General features: G+C 47.4%; 1 protein-coding gene across 1 annotated transcript in view; it reads right to left on the bottom strand.

Moving 5' to 3' along the window:
• The window catches only part of MCC (MCC regulator of WNT signaling pathway), a 243,731-nt gene that overhangs the window by 56,909 nt on the left and 169,877 nt on the right, over positions 1–16,945 (bottom strand). Inside the window, exons 5-6 of the mRNA XM_008144469.3 lie at positions 4,264–4,427; positions 1,890–2,096 (exon numbers count right to left, since the gene is read on the bottom strand). Coding sequence (XP_008142691.2) covers positions 1,890–2,096; positions 4,264–4,427 — 371 coding nt within the window. The remainder of the gene's footprint in view (positions 1–1,889; positions 2,097–4,263; positions 4,428–16,945) is intronic.

Raw genomic sequence — 16,945 nt, 5'->3', positions numbered from 1 at the left:
GCATCCAAAGGATGCGGTTCTTAATACTCACCGCCGGAGTTGGAGACGATACTTGAAGAAGGGGACCGGCTTTTTACCTTCTGCTGGTCGCCATCCAGGGCTCTCTTGTGCTTTAGTAACTCAAGTTAGAGGAGGACATTTATTCTAAACCACACTATGTAAGTACACCCGGGACCAACATTTCCTTCACAAAACACGCACCATCAGAATGCACATGCTAAGAGCAAGCACACCTAATTAGGGCATTAGTCATGATCATCAGGGAGCTCAGCCCAGGAAATTACAGGTGGTGGGGGCCTTAGCACGGAGGAAATGTCATCAGCTGGCCCAGATAAAGCCTTTGCTGACGGGGATGATTTACACCTGCTGATGCAAGGATGAAGAATGGCATCTGATACAGCTGGGTACTGGAAACAAGCTTATTATGCACATGAGTTCAGACAAAATGATGTTCAGATCTGAGCGGCAGGGATGCTGGCCTTTTAATTATAACATTAGCCACAAGTGAGGAAAAGAGCTGATAACGTTGAAAAATAGCAATTCCTTCCACACTCAAACGTACATGTGGATTAGAAACAGAATGAGTTACACATGCTGGCCTTTTGGAAGAACAAGGTATTTCCAAGATGTTCTTTAGAAGTAAGGGGGAGAGAGAGAACAATGACTACAGATCTTTTTTCTCCTCTCTAATGCAACTCAATCTGTGTGCAAAATTTCCAGTTAGAGCAAAACTAGAAAGCAAACTTCTACTATCGCCAAGATTGAGAGAGTAAGGGGCCTCGTAATTCAAAGTGGAGTTCAGAGGGAATTGCTTCTGATTGAAGAATTCCTTGCTTCACCCCCAGTCAATTCACAGATCAAATTTACAGCCAAACAAAGAAGTATTTGTGGGTTCCTGAGGAAAAAAAACACCTCCATCTTTGGAAAACTGAGTGCTTTTAACAATTCTGCTGAACATTTCTATCCTAAAACATCAGCGTCTTTAGTAATGGATATATTTCCTACACAGAGTGATTTGCAAACTGCTTCAGGTCATAGAGCCATGGGTACATGGGGGTGAATACCAGGAATTACACACACACATACTTAACATATATACACATACACAAAACATACATATAGACACAGCTATACATACATATGATTATTTTAACCTTAATAAGTCTTCACTAAAAGAGTTGATATTTCTCATTAGATTCACTGATAAGTGAGAGCAACTGCTATAAATTTAAAGAATGTTAGAAAAGACAGCAAAGGGGAAAATTCTATATATTTTTGCAAATTATAAAATAGTATTAATTTATTTTAAGAGAAGAACATTTTAATGGAGCTGGGGGGGATACGTGCACACCCAGGAGAATGGGTTGAGAATCACTGATATAATTTTTTTTCTTTTTTTAAAACATATTTTATTGATTTTTCACAGAGAGGAAGGGAGAGGGATAGAGAGTTAGAAACATCGATGAGAGAGAAACATCAATCAGCTGCTTCCTGCACACCCCCCACTGGGGATGTGCCCGCAACCAAGGTACATGCCCTTGACCGGAATCGAACCTGGGACCCCCAGTCCGCAGACGGACGCTCTATCCACTGAGCCAAACCAGCTAGGGCCACTGATATAATTTTACCATCCACTTAGATTTGCAATCCTGGAGAATAGTGTTTTTTTAAAAATCTGTTCGCCACACCTCAGCGCTTTTAAATTATTTTCATTTCAAGAATCTCTTAAAAAGAAAAAAAAGAAAAACTGACTTCATAACCAGAAAGGGACGGCGATTCCAAAAGCTATAAATGCCCCAGAATTCCCGGGGCTGCCCTGGGCTCTGCACGCTGGCTTCTCTGGCCCGCACCCTCGGGGAGAGGCCCAGGCCGGGGACCGGCATGCTCACCCTCCTCCGGAGCCGGTCCCGCTCCTCCCGGATGGCGTTCATGGTGGCCTTGGTCCTGTTCAGCTCCTCCTCTTTGCTGCACAGCATGGCGGTCAGGCTCTCGTTCTCTTCCCTCAGCCCAGCCAGCTCCTTCTCCCAGCGGGACCGCTCCTCCGCCAGGTTGGGATACAGATCCCGGCCGAGTACCCCTTCGATCTCCTCGACTGTCTAGAAAATACAGCCACAAAAACAAGCCAGGTGAGTGACTGGGAGAAAGCGGAGGGGAAGAAAACAGGCTGGACGGAGCGAGTGTCCACAGAGGAAGGAGGGGGGTTCTACAGCCTCCTCACTGTAAAGTGTCATCATGATCAGTGACACCCCCAAATCATCCTCTCCCTATTTTTTTTAAAAAATATATTTTATTGATTTCTTACAGAGAGGAAGGGAGAGGGATTGAGAGTTAGAAACATCAATGAGAGAGAAACATTGATCAGCTGCCTCCTGCACACCCCCTACTGGGGATGTGCCCGCAACCAAGGTACATGCCCTTGACTGGAATCGAACCTGGGACCCTTCAGTCCGCAGGCCGACGCTCTATCCACTGAGCCAAACCAGCCAGGGCTCTCTCCCTATTTTCAAACCAGACTCTTGCTTGCTTGGGTCCTAGTCTGTGTTACCCAGCCGTCCCCGGAGTAAGAAAAACACAGTCCCTCCCTGGCGCTAACTGTCCACACTGTTTATCTCCTTCGTCCGCGTTCCAGAGCTGGTGACTACACACCAGCAGACAGCAAGCCAGCTAGTGATTCCGACAATGCAAACGTGAAGTTGCCAACTGCACACAAAACCTAACTTGCAGTTTCCTGAATTACAGGCCTCCCCTGTTCCAACTCGGCCAACGGGAGGCCACGTTGCTGTTCCCAGCTTTAGTGTCACAGCAGAACCGAGAGGGTGTGAATGAGGTTCAGTCCCAAGATGCCCAAGCCGAAAATAAACCTGTGACACAGAAACGAGGAAGCTCATTGTGGAGGTTTCTAAGACAGCAGGGATTTAATTAATGAATAAGACAGCTGTGAGCTAAGAAGAGCAGAATCTTAATAGCACTTGGAGAGTTTTTAAATAATCCATTTAAAACACAGTATTAATGGAGAAGGAACGTGCAGAAAACTGGAAAAATAAAAAAGGAAGAGCTCATTCTGGTGGCTTTCAGAAACCATTCATTCACATTTCTCGTTGTTTGGAAAAAGAAGCAGAAGCCAAGTGTCATGAGAGAGGAGGGAGAATTCCCAGGTTGGAGTAGAAGGCAGTGAAGAGAGGTGATGAGAAACAGGTCTCAAAAACAAAACAAAAAAAACAACAACAACAAAAGGGGCGGCCACTCGTGGCTGCTCACATTGGTTTCCCAATCGCGCTGCCACTTCCCCTGCGTGGTGCACGGTCCTTCCTCTCAGAGCCGAGGCTGGGGCTAGGACCCAAGTTGACATTAAAATTAAATACAGGGCCTGGGAGACTCCAGACAAAGAAACGACCGTGGATGCTTCTCCAAACCACATCACTGATATATTAATAACTGAGGTGAATAAAGATGGAAAACCAGCTGTGCTATAAATATGCATCACGGTTCACCTTGAGATTCCACAGCTCTTTTGTAAGATCCAGGGTTGCTGTGGATAGACGCTTGGGCCTAGAGTGCTAAGACTTTTTTTTTTTTTTTCAAGTAACACATCACATTTTCCCTTTCCATAGGCCCCTCTCTGACTTTTCAGAATCAGTCACTATGCCTAGGTCACCAAGCTAGGGTGAAGTAATATAAAGACCCCAGAGGCCCAGTATCAACAAGACTCGACGTTCCCATTGTTCACGATGAGTCTGTGCAGATGCAGCAAATTCCTCTCCTTTCACTCTCCTTTGGAGGTAAGATGAATGGATGGGAAAGGCGTGGCTGAGACCGAGCACCCATGTGCTCAGGATGCATGACGCACTGAGGCCTGGAACTTGCCCCTTGTTAGCACCGGGAATCGATAACTCCTGAAATAATATTCTAGAGGCCACAAAGCGTTAGTAAAACTTCCAAGTTCATCTCTGGGCTACATGACGCACCATACTAAAGTGAGGTGATTCAATACTGGCAGTCTAAGGGCTTCCAAGAAAATTGTCATTTTTGCTGCGAAGTCAGTGATCCTGACTGCGGACATCATGACTTTTTCTAATGTAATTCAGCCCAACAAAAATGTGTAGGGCTCCGGCTTCTATCCGGTGGCCCAATCTGTGAGTATGGCTTTCTCAGAAACACTCATTCCCAACAGGTGTTTGAGAAAGCCACACTTCAAAAGGGAGGGATCTGATCATTTCCCCCGCTATGATCGCCCAGAGCCGCACAGAGGCCGGGAGGGTTTACCTTGATAGCCAGGTCGCAGTGCTCGCTGGCCGTGGTGAGCTGCTCGATGTGCCTGTCCACCTCGGCCACGGACAGGCTGCAGCTGCTCTTCTTCCTGCAGCAGACGGCGTTCTCCAGCCCCGTCAGCACCCGCTGCAGCTCCGAGTTCAGGTCACTGCAGGTGTCTGGGAGGGAACGTGGGCAGAATGAGTGGAGCAGGCAGGTGGGCAGCGGATGCTCCTCATTTCGTTCACCTTGAAAAACCCATTCTAGTAAAATGAAATGGCGGTAGAGCATGAAATTTCAAAGTTTAACCCTGGGCAGCCGAATCCCAGCTGCCGGCATCCTGAGGCTCGGAGACAATGTAGAACCTTTTCTAAGGGGTTGCATTCGCGGTCCTTTTCTACTTAGCCACGCCAAGCGGATCCTCTCGTCTTTCACCCGAGGGCAGCCCCAACCTGAGGTTAATCAGAACAAAGAAGTGTCAGAGGGGCTGGTGGGGCCTCATAAGCCGTCTGGTCTACCTTCTTGCTCAGCCATTCAGACAAACGCTGGCTCCAGAAAGAGTGGCAGCAAAAAAGGATACCATAATATTACTGAACAAACAAAACGAAACCCCCCAGAGTGAGCAGAGACACTAGGTATTTTAAAACATGGAAACTGTCAGACCCAGTCCTTGCCCCCAATGAGCTTATAATTAGGACACGTGGCTGCCCCGGTCACTGTTCCCTGTTTGGAGCCTCACAGGAGGACACAGTGGATAAGCTGCAGGAGCGAGTATTCTGGGTCCCCTGACGGAGTGTGGTCACACTGCACCACTCACTCACCACCAGTCACCCCTAGCACCAGCGCTGCTCAACACGGGGTGGGATGCTCCTTCAGAGTCTGCGGCGTACCCTTCTAAACACAGACTTAGAATCAATGCCTCCAGCCCCCTGCGCAGTCTGGCCCCCTACCAGAGACTGGAATGCCAACACTAAAGGCTGAGGCAGTTGGAGTCTCTACAAAAGGTAAGAGGTGTGTGTTACGGGATCAGAAGAGCAATAGAGGCTGAGACAAGGGACTCAGAGGGTTCTAGGGTGAACAAAAGGTGTCTCGTGTATAAATCAAAATCGTAATGAGTTATCACCTCACTCATCAGGGTGGACACTATATACAAACAACAACAGAAAACAACAAGTGTTGGCAGGGCTGTGGAGAAGTTAGAACCCTGTGCCCTGCTGGGTGGGACTATAAAATGGTGCAACCGCTGTGAACAACAGTATGGCAGTTACTCAAAAATTAAAAATAGATCTCCCATATTATGTAGCAATCCCACTTCTGAGTACATACCCAAAAGAATGGGAAGTAGAAATGAAAAAGATACGTGTACACCCTTGTTTATAGCAGCAGTATTCACAATAGCCAAAAGGTGGAAAGAACCCTAATGCTCATTGATGGATGGACAAATAAAATGTGGCATATGCATGCCATGGGGTAATCCTCAGCCTCCCAAAGGAAGGTCATTCAGACAGGCTACGACATGGATGGACCTTAAAGGTACTGGCCTACGTGAAACAAGCCCGTCCCAAAAGGACAAATGCTGTACGATCCCGCTTACATGAGGTTCTTAGGGTGGGCAACTTCAGAGGCAGAAAGTACAATAGAGGTTACAGGGGCTGCGGGAGTGAGGCAATGTGGCTTAATGGATACAGAGTTTGTTAGGGAGGATGAGAAAGTTCTAGAAACGGATAATAGTGATGGGTGCACAATTCTGTGAATGCACTTATCGCCACTGAACTGCACACCTGCCACGGGACGCTGAGCAGACCCCCCGGCTGTGCTGTGCTGTGCTTTACGCGGGAAAGGTAACGGCTCGGCTCCACGTCCCCGAGACAGGGAGGAGGCCTGCTGTACCAAACACACGTTCTCCCAACGGAGGGTCTTAAATCTCCCCACAGAAGAATGTGAGGCTGCGTAGAGCGGACAAAAGGGGAAACAGTGATTAGGGCCAGGGAAAGGCTGAGGAAGCCAACCAAAGTGAACAGCTGTTGGGCTGACCGCTCTGCTTAACCATCACACGAGCGTCCTGGCAGCCAGAGCAACAATGAATGATCACCCGTCAGGAAGGAGGAAGCATTCCAGTGTCACAGGGAGACTATGTTTTCAGCCATAGATGCTACAAGAACTCAGGTACGTGGGCTTCATGTGTGGCATGAAGCGATGTGATTGCCCGTCTCCTCAGCCAGTTTCACACATATGCAGATTTCAAAGGCTTTCTTCCTACACGAGCCTTCAATTAAAATTAAGCTGTCGACCATTAAAGTACAATGCAAAGGGAGTCCTGGGAAGGACTAAGCTGACAGTCTTGGCATTCTGCCTTCCAGTTGTCTAATTGGCTGCAAAGATGAAAGAGCGCGCACAGGAGAATAAATGGGATGGACATCTCCCTGTGACCAAAGAATGCAAATGAGCCACCTGCAGCAAAGATGTTTCGTGTGGAGGGCGGGGTTTGATAGCTGGCACAGCCTTTTTGGTTTTTTAAACAATTTTTAAATTAATTGCCAACATTTAAAAAACATTAGAAGTTAGTATGACTATTCTTGTAAAACGAGAAGGTCTGGCCACATTGGGCCCCGCTCGGCACACAACAATCTGCAGCACGGCCGGCCGCCGGCCCGTTGGACTCGGCATGGCCACGGCGCCCACGGCTCTGCCCCCTTCCAGGCCTGCCCACTGCCCACCTCCCAGGTCTGCCCCTGCTGTCCTTTCTAAAGGTAACTTGCCCAGCTAGACTTGTGCAGCAGCTGCAGAAAAGACAGCTCAGTTTACATTCTTCTGGGGAACCCAGAGCCTTAGTCTTTCCTGTTGCCGTCTGAGGGAGGACCCAAGTACTTCGGAAATGTACGTGGCTATGACAATTAAGCCTAACCGGCTTTCTTGCTCACTTAAACACTGGTGTACTGGCTTCCTTCTTTCCCCCTCAGGATCAACTAAGCCTACCCTGGAGTTGCACACAATAAAGTATACCAGAGTTCGTTCATTTTTTTTTTCTTTAAAGACTTTTAATTTATTTTTATTGATTTCAGAGAGGAAGGGAGAGGGAGAGAAAGAGATAGAAACATCAATGTTGAGAGAGAATCATTGATTGGCTGCCTCCTGCACGCCCCCTACTGGGGATCGAGCCCGAAACCCCGGGCATGTGCCCTTGACCGGAATCGAACCTGGGACCCATCAGTCTGCAGGCCGACGCTCTATCCACTGAGCCAAACCAGCTAGGGCAGTTGGTTCATTTTGAATAATTTTTAAAGGCTGTCTGGTTTGTTTGTTTTTTGACCCCCCCTGTGAAATCCCTAACCCAAATAAAAATACAGCTTAAACGGGCTAGGTGTTAGAAACCTTTCCCTGCTCCATCTAATTCCGTGCAGACTTTACAAGAATAAATCTGCTCCAAAATGCGGTAGCAGCTCCAAAACATACGGACTCCTGGGCTCGGCATTCACTTCACAGCTCGTGGCCATGCACCTGCCTCGTCAGGAAGTCCCTCGTTCTCCTCTTCATAATGGCTCTTTTAAAGATTTGCCTTGAAGCCTCCTCTTCCAAGAAGCCTTCCCTGATTACCTATAGTCTCACACTCACTTCTTTCACTGGGGCATCGCATTCCCTGTAATTACTTATTCACTGACATGTTGACCCGACCAAGCCCAGCTGTGGGGAGCAGTGACCCTTCATGGGTCCACGAGTTCTGAGACACACAGCACTGGGCATGGAGTGGCACTCAGTAAAGGCCACATGAGCTGAACGTGTAAAAGAAATAAAAGACTTTCTGTACATCAACTTTTAAAAGTATCACGCTTTTGTTAGCTTGCCCATGACCAAGTATCATGGAATCTAAAACATAGCATGTGGCATACCACACCCGGCTAAAAAGCTTTCAATTAAGGTGGATCCTCAAGGCGGAGGCCCTTCCCCGGAAGTTAGAGGGACGAGGCACAGTGCACTTAGTCAGTCTGGGAAAGGGACGTGGCTGGAGGCCTGCTGTGAACGGTCCTCACGCCTGACCTGTGTGGGGAGCAGCAGATCAAGCCGTAACCGTGACCCCCACTGCCTTCTGAGGGCCGACACGCGTCCCCACCTCTGTTCTGACTGGGCACACAGCATGCCTTACAGAGCAAGTCAAGTGGAGGAGAGAGCTGCGGATTCTTTCAGCTTCAACACAGACGTTCTGCTAGGAAGCAGGTCTGATATCCTAGGGATGTAACAGCTCCGAGCCTGTTGTGGCTCTCAGGCTATAACCAGGAAGACGGGTGCTTTCCTTTCCTCTGTGCGCAGCCAGGCCCTCCCTAACTCCAGCGAGAAAAAAGCAAAACAACACAGGAAATGGTAGAATAGCTGACGTCCAGGTCTGAACACAAGACGATGGAAAGGTCTGAGAGGAAAGGAGGAAGGGAGTATCCACTGAGGTTACCCTGCGTGATGTGCAAGCGTCTGTGTCTACTGAAGACAAGAGAGTAAGCACGATGTCAGTATAGTTTAAAAACACCTCAACATCACCAAGAGTGAACAAACTGACATATGACCCTCCTGCACCTTACTGTGTGTGTGTGTGTGTGTTTTTTTAGGTGATGGATGTTAACTAAATTCATTGTGGTAATCATTTTATAATTATGCTGTACACCTTAAACTTAAGTGTTGTATGTCAATTATATCTCAATAAAACTGGGAGAAAAAAGAGAGGAAGGCATAAGTGGGTAGGGATTCTAAACAGGAATGGGACAGGGGTCAGGGAAGGGGGATAGTACCGAGTGAGAGCCAAGTCAGGCCCTCAGCTCTAGGAGAGGTGAGGAATGGAACTGAATATGGGGAGAGAGAGATAAAGGGGGAGAAATTTTTCTAAGAACTTTATTAAAGGGCTTTTACTTATTACAGAAAATGAATGTTCATTCTAAATAAAATTCTAAACAGAAAAGTTCAAAAGAAGCAACTAAGAATGATCCATAATCCTCCAACCTCATTTTAAGCTCCTAGAATTTTATTTTCTATATCTTTTTCCATAATTACATAGATCATGCTCTACATAATATTTTTATTATGTTTTTTTCCACAAATATTTCTTAAATTATTAATTTTATGACTACTAAAAATTCATTCTTTGGAAACACCATCATTTTTTTGGCATATCACAGACATATTTCCCTTAAATTCCTAGACATGAAATAAATGGGTCAAAAGATTATGCATATTGGCACATGTTATCCTGTTGCTGGGAAAATATTATACATTTCCATTTGTGAATTGTGCAACTTACTTTTAAATGGCTCGGAAGAAGAATTTGAGTGTTGTGCACAATCAAATGTGGCAAAATGTTAACAACTGGTGAATCTAGGCAAAGGATTTGGGGGGGTTCGTTGATCTTTTATGTAAGTTTGAAGTTTTTCAAAAATAAAAAGTTGAGGAGAAAACAAATACCTCAACATTCAAGGCAAGAATATGCTCAAGTCTAGTTTAACTCAGGGACCACTATGACGATCAACTCCGCAATGCAGCTAAGAGAACAGGAATGTCTCCTGAGAGCGTCAGGCCACACCCAAACCTCCCCGATCCTGTGCTCGGGCCGGGGTGATGGTGCCAAGAGGAGTGAGCCGCCACCCCGCCAGGCCCCCGCCAGGCCCCCACCTCACCGGCAAGAAGAATATATTCTGTTTCTTTCCCAAAGAAAACGAGGTTGCATTTTCAAGACTTCTATTTCAGCCCGATGGTATGGGTCTGAGATTTGTTTTCATTTTTGCTGTTGTCACTGTGCAGTTTGGACAGTTTGTCTCTCTACAACACTAAACTTGGTCTTAAATATGGTGAAGGCGTAAGAAAGAAAACCTAGCATCAATTGTCGGAAAACTGTCCTTCAGCCAAAAGAACCCCCGTTGCCGGCTACGTCTTCAGGACCCCTGGCTCTAAGCTGCCCCAGCGCCACACAGAATTCCCAGCCCCACCCGCCCACCCCGGCCTCTGGCGTGTAAAAGTCCTGGCAGTGGCTTCTACAGAGCAAGGCTCCAACGACACATATGTAGAAAAGTTCAAGTTCACACATAATCATTTTACTTATTTGCCTCCTAATCACCCGAACTGGCACAGCCTTAAGGATATGAGGAAACCTTTGTAGGCACGGAAGGGTGCCATTTGGCAACCTACGGGAGAGCCTTAAAGATCATTCCATGCCCGTGCCTCTGAGAAGTTATCCTGAGGAAACGGGGGCACATTTAGAGGGGGAACCGCAGCCCCCTCACTGCGCCTCCAAGGCCCTCTGACGTGGCCCCTCAGGGTCTCGGCCTCACCGCTGACCGTTCTCCCGAAGCTCTCTAACCTCTGGGCCAAATGCGCCTCTCAGGGTCTGCATTTCCCATTCAACTCCAGGCCCCTTTCCAGGCAGCCTCCCTCCAGCCCCTGAGCAAACAGCACCAAGTGCAGGAGGCCAGCAGCAGCAGCAGGAGGAGTGTGGTTCTGGCACCAACTGCACCTGTAACCCCTTTCCTCACTCACACCCCGCTCACCTCGATGGCTGGGAGGCAGTGACACGAGGGAGGCCCCAGGCCCGATCTCACTGCAGGCTGACCCGGCTTTCAGAGGCTCGTCTCAAAGCCAACCCTCCTTTTTAAGGAAACTTACGTCGAGTTTCAAACAACCAGAAAGTAACCCAACCTGAGAAGGCACGGTCTGTTTAGAAAATAAAGACTTGCTTGTCATATCTTAGAAAAGGAGGTCGTGAATGCCAATTATGGGAGCTCCTTTTGAACACATGCCTTTCCATTTCTCTTACACCCCAGGTCTCTTTTGGGGACTGAAAATTATTCAATAGTCAAATTCGAGGGAGATATTCCACAGAAACGCAAGGTGAAGCGGAACAATGACCTTTCCTGCTCTCGAGTTGCGTTACGCTCCACGGGAAGCTCTGGAGTGATCTTAGGCGGGCTCCCCAGTGGCTTGGCCCCGGACCACGTGCAGGCAGCCTTACCGGACCAGGCTCAGATCCCCGGGAGGAAGCACGCGGGGAGCCTCCGGTGAGCTGGTGTTCGAAATTGCTAGGACTCCCCTGGGTTTGGTCTCAGGGGTGACCAACCCTGCGGACCCCCCAGGAGAAAGTAAGCTGCCTCATCACAGTAAGGAGAAGAGAAAACAGGCAACAGAGGGCCCGGCCTGTTACATCAACGAGCCGGGGTGTGATTTTCAGTCCGTCTCACCTTTGCAACCTGTGTACTGGTTCCTCCAAGTTCCAGAATCAGATTACAAACAATCTGATTCTCATTTAAAAATTCGTTGCTGGGGGATGACCGACCACCTTGCCACCTCGTTCTAATGAAGATCGTGTTTTCTCCAGACAGGCGGCCTTGCCTTTGTAAACGCTCTCTCCGAGTCTGCAGAAAGCGTGTTTTGGAGAAGGCAGGGCCGTCTTTCCCTTCTCCCCACTGGGAGTGGCCGCTTGACACTTTGGAACATTTTTCCTGAAGCCATTAAGCCTCATCGCCATTAAAGCCAGGAAAAATCTGGCTTTAACGTTAAACATATTTCATAGTCAGAGCCGTGCCAAAGAACCAGGTTTCATGTGTAAATTCTTCCTTGGTTGTCCTCCAAAAACTACTCATAAGGAGGAAATCTCTATCTGAACGATCACACCAGCAAGCAAGCTTCCTTTCATCCCTACGGGTATAAAGAGTTCAGCACTGCTAGATTCCAGAAAAGTAATTTCTCACCTAAACCCAGCAGAGATCTCAAAATATTGGAGCAGAACCCACCACAGGCTGTGCGCAAAGACCCCGGATCAGGGATTTTGTTAGTTTTACAAACAACGGCTCCTGACCAGCTCTCTGCTGTCCCACTGACAGAGTTGGGAAAACAGCCTGCTAGAGAGGACACCGCACACGTGCTAACACGCATGACGCAATGAGCCATATGTGCACATCTGTGCTCTGCTCTATTGCGACACCCAGAATCATTTGGTGTAAGAGTGTTGTTTCTACGATGGAGATCTGCAAAACCTCGATTAACAACAAACAGCCTGCTATTAGCCAGGTGCTGTGATCACACAGCTGCTCCCCAAACTCCCCCTCAGCACTAGACCTCAAAGGGCTGCAGCAAGCGCAGCACACCAGCCATGGGCACGGTCCGCTGTTTAAGCAGAGGCGTGTCAAAGCAAAGCCATCTGCAAAAACACAGCAGAAACAACGGCTGAGCTGTACGGCCTTGGATAAGTGGCTTACCCCTCTGCACTCTGTCATCCCAACTTTATAGGTCAGGAGAGTCACAAGGCCTCCTTCAAGTCTGAGGATGCATGTAAACGCTTGGCACAACATGAGTGAGCAAAGCACGTTAGCTGTTATATCCAACCTCTCTTTTAATGAGAACTCTTGGTCAAATTAAGAAAATACCCCCCAGCAGTTCCTACCTTTGTTTTTGTCCATTTAATTACCTTTATTTTCCAAATAACTGTACGCCCAGGTTTGAATAGAGGTAACGCAATGTATTCTAAGATGCACTGTGGCCTTACCGGGACCTTTGTCCTTTACATGACTGCTCAGGGAAGTCAAACACTTCTAAATTGCTGGCTTACCCCCTTCCCTCCCACCCCCCAGGCCCTGAGGGCAGTGCCTAGGAGCCAGCTTACTGAAGGGGCAGCCTTAGCTCTGATGGGTGTGGTTGAAAAACAAAAGAAAAGTGCTTTTTCAGTGAAGGGAACAGGTTTGACTTACTCTTAAATGGAGATCAGCACAGATATCAAGGCAAACTGCATATAAAATCCAGCTCAAGGAAACCTCCGGGTTGCTAATGCATGTTTGCAGATATAGCAACCATAATGAAATGGCTGCTTTTTAATGATTTCCTATAATGGTGTTTATATATGGAAGCTTTTTTCCCCCGACTGAAGCAATTTGATTGGAAAATGGCAGAGGAGTAAGAGGAGGCAAGCGTCCAGCTCCGACGAACACGCAGGCATTGCGCTCTGCTGCAGCCTTAATGAGCCTCCTTGCTGTCCCGGGGCCTTCCCTCCTTGGGGACCTGGCAGGTGTGGGCCCTGTGCCCACAGCCCTCTCCTCTGCCTCCTGCTCTTTGCTTGTATTGCCCCCACTTCACTCAGTTTGAATGTACATTAAGGGCGACTCGTTCTCCAATGCTCCCATCCCAGGGAGTCACTGGGGGCCTGTTCACCTTCTGTTGTGGTTCTTACCCCACTGCTGGCCATTCCCTGTTTTCCTGTCGACATCCCCCAAAGAATCATGAGCTCCAAGATGGCATTCACTGTTACTTAAATCCGTGGTTGCCTACTCTGTGTGGGCACTGTTACATTGGTAAACAGGACAGCTGCCCACAGGGAGCCTGCAGTCTAGCAGGAGAGACTGATAAAGGCTGGTGATATGGAACGAAATCAATGCACACTCATGACATCATCAGGTAGTACCAAGCGAGGGAGGCTGGTCAGGTCTGAGGGTCAGTGAGGAGGCCAGTGAGGTCAGAGGCTAAAAGAAAAACAGGGATTCTGGGGAGGATGAGGTTTGAAATTTGAATAAGTGACCCACTCCAACCAAGTTTCTTAATCAAATAAGGTTGGGAAATGGAGAATAAAGCCACTTACACAGGCTGGGTGGCATTACGATGGGATTTCTCAGGGTCCTGACATGAGAGAGCATCTGTCCCTCCTTCCCCCATTAAAGAACCTGGGGATGCCCAGGTTCTGGGGGTCTGTAGGTCATGGTAAGAAGTCGGGATGTCACTCTGGGTGTGAGGAATTGGAGCATGGGAGTACAGCCACCTGATGGCAGAGTCTGTCTTATATCCCCAGCCCCTAGCAGTTCCCCGTGACTTCCTGAATGAATAAATGCCCCCTATTGTGGACAGAGAATATATACAGGCATTGGGAAGACAGGGTTCCTTCTCCCAGGAAGGAACTAGTCGTAATGAACATATACACTGAGTGGCCAGATTATTATGATCTCTGAACGCATAATAATCTGGCTTGGTGCATGAATTCGTGCATGGGTGGGATCTGGCCAGCCTGGCCAGGGGGAGGGGACATGGGCGGTTGGCCGGCCTGCCTACTGGTCGAACTCCTGGTTGAGGGGACAATTTGCATATTAGCCTTTTATTATATAGGATATACACTGAATGGCCAGATTATTATGCATTTAGAGATCATAATAATCTGGCCACTCAGTGTATTTTTTTAATGAGGTGAAGGAGGGACAGATGCTCTCTCATGTCAGGACCCTGAGGAGTCCCATCGTACAGATGCCCAGCCCATGTAAGTGGCTTCGTTCCTCCATTTCCCAACCTTATTTGATTAAGAAACTTTGTTGGAATGGGCCATTCATTTTATTTCATAGAATAAAATTACGGAATGTAGGAACTTCCATAATAGTTGGGAGCTTTTTGGCTGCTTGCACTTGTCTGTCTGCCTAAGGCTGGAAGACAGAGTCCAGAGTGGGGGGGGGGGGGGGCCTCTAGGGTTAGAGATTATGAGCTGGTATAACTTAGCATGGAGGACTTGGGCCCATGGGTGGGGCCAGGGTCTGGGTTTAGGTTTGAGGGAGACAGTTTAGGCCTGAAGCCAAGACCCCAGGTCTGGAGAGGTGTCCCCGCTCCTCGTTTCTGCCTGGCTCAGTTGGTATCAGCTCTCAATGACTCTGATGTAGCTCAATCGGTCTCATTTGGCTTTAGCAGCAACCCAGGCTGCTGATCCCTTCTTCCTTATTGGAGCCTTCTCTGTCCCCCCGGCTTCCGGACACCACTCTCCTCATTTCCTTCGTATAGCTTTGCCTGATTGACTGCCTGGTACTTGGTTGACTGCTTCAGTCGTTCACTTAAAGAAGTATCTCTGAACACATACGAAGTGCCAGGCCCTGTGGTGGGGCTCTGGAGATACTTGAGAAGATAAAACAAACATGCGTCTGCCCAGTGGAGATTAGTGGGAGAGTCAGTCAAGCAAAGAAATGCAAATACATTATTTAACATTGCAATGTGATATAGGAATCAGATGGGGCAGCGACAGAGTCAGCACAGGGACTTGCTCATGAGATGCTTTTGAAGGAGGTGCAATTAAACCCAGACCAAAATGAGGAGAGCCCATCCCTGCCAATGAGCTCCAACTGAGCCTCCTTATCAGCGGGTGGCCCCCAAGGCTTAGTCTGCAGGCGCTCTGTACTCTTCACTCCTCGCATAATTTTCATTGCCTCAGTGACTGTCTGTAAATAGCCTGATGTCTCCTTAGCTGCTTTTCTTCAGCCCACACCTCTCCTCCTGGCTTCTTCTGTATATCTACTGCCTACTGCCTTCACAAACATCTCCACCCAGATTATCTCCAGACGCCTTAAATTTATGTCCAAACAAAACACATGATCTCTAATCACCCTACCCTGCCCCCAAACAAAACAAGACAAAATTGAAAGCAAAACCACCTGGTCCTTCCTTCTATGCTCCTGTATTGGTGACTGGCCCCACCGTTCATCCACTGCATAATCCAGGCATGTATGCATGGGGCATCGCCACCTACATACCTCCTTTACCCTCCATTCCCAATCCTTCAGCCAGATCGTGCCATTTTATACCTTTTCTACACCCACCTGCTTTTCTACACCTCACATGCCACCACCCGAAATCCCAGCAACAATTTTGCCCACTTACACTTTTTCAACGGCTTCCTAGTTGGCCTCCTCAATTTACTCTTGATCCACTGATTCTTTCTCCTCAGTTCAGAATGACACATTCAAAATGCAAATCTCCCTCCCTCCCACGATTAAAATCTTTCCATTAGTTTTTGTGGATCTTTGAATAAAGATCAAACTCTAACACAGTCTATGAGATCTTGCATGATCTGGCTCCTGCCGGCCTCTCCAGCCTCCATCTCACACCTCTGTGCCCTTCACACATGAAACTCCTTTTTTCACCTCCTAGAATGCATCTGTCCCTGCCCCCTGAATGCCATCTTCTCTTTTATCTGCTTAATTCCTACTTATCTTCCAGATCTCATTCAAATGAAGCTATCCTGAAAATCCTAAACTTAACCCAATTCCTTTGATACATTCTCATGGTACCATGTTCTTTAATGTTGTAGTACTTATATATGTTTGTAATTAAACATAAATGTGTAATATTTGATTCAAGTGTCTCTCTTCAATGAAATTTCAAGTTCTATGAACACTGTACTACACTTACTTCTCCTTTTCTTGGTTCTTCTCCCATCTCTCCCCTACACGTGAACATTTCCTAAGATATGGGTCTCCTCCCTCTTTCGACTCTCCACCCTTTTGACCAAAGGGATCTGCTTACTTCATAGCTTCAAAGCCTTTATCCTCAACCTCAATCTCTCCAAAGAGCCAGTTAGGCATCTCCCAAGTAGTCCAGTGGTTTTGCAACATTTGACTGAAACCAACATTTGGAACATTTCATATGGCAACTTACTACATATACACAGGTAACAAATAATTTTCATGAAACAACACTGTCATTCTATTTTTCCCCATTTTATTCCATTTAAAAATATCTTATTTTTCATATATAATTCCAAAACCCACTAATGGGTCATGACCTGCAGTTTAAAAACACACCATATGAACACATAGGACCATATATTTCCACATGAACATTTCTCTGCAACCTCAAACATAATAAATCTATTTCCCAACGCATTTCTCAATCAAACTTCTTTCTGAGGAATATGATCATTCTCTGAGTCACTCAG

Source organism: Eptesicus fuscus, chromosome 4 (genome assembly GCF_027574615.1).
Source record: "Eptesicus fuscus isolate TK198812 chromosome 4, DD_ASM_mEF_20220401, whole genome shotgun sequence".
Classification (NCBI taxonomy): Eukaryota; Metazoa; Chordata; class Mammalia; order Chiroptera; family Vespertilionidae; genus Eptesicus; species Eptesicus fuscus.
This window is presented reverse-complemented; position numbering and strand designations above follow the sequence as displayed.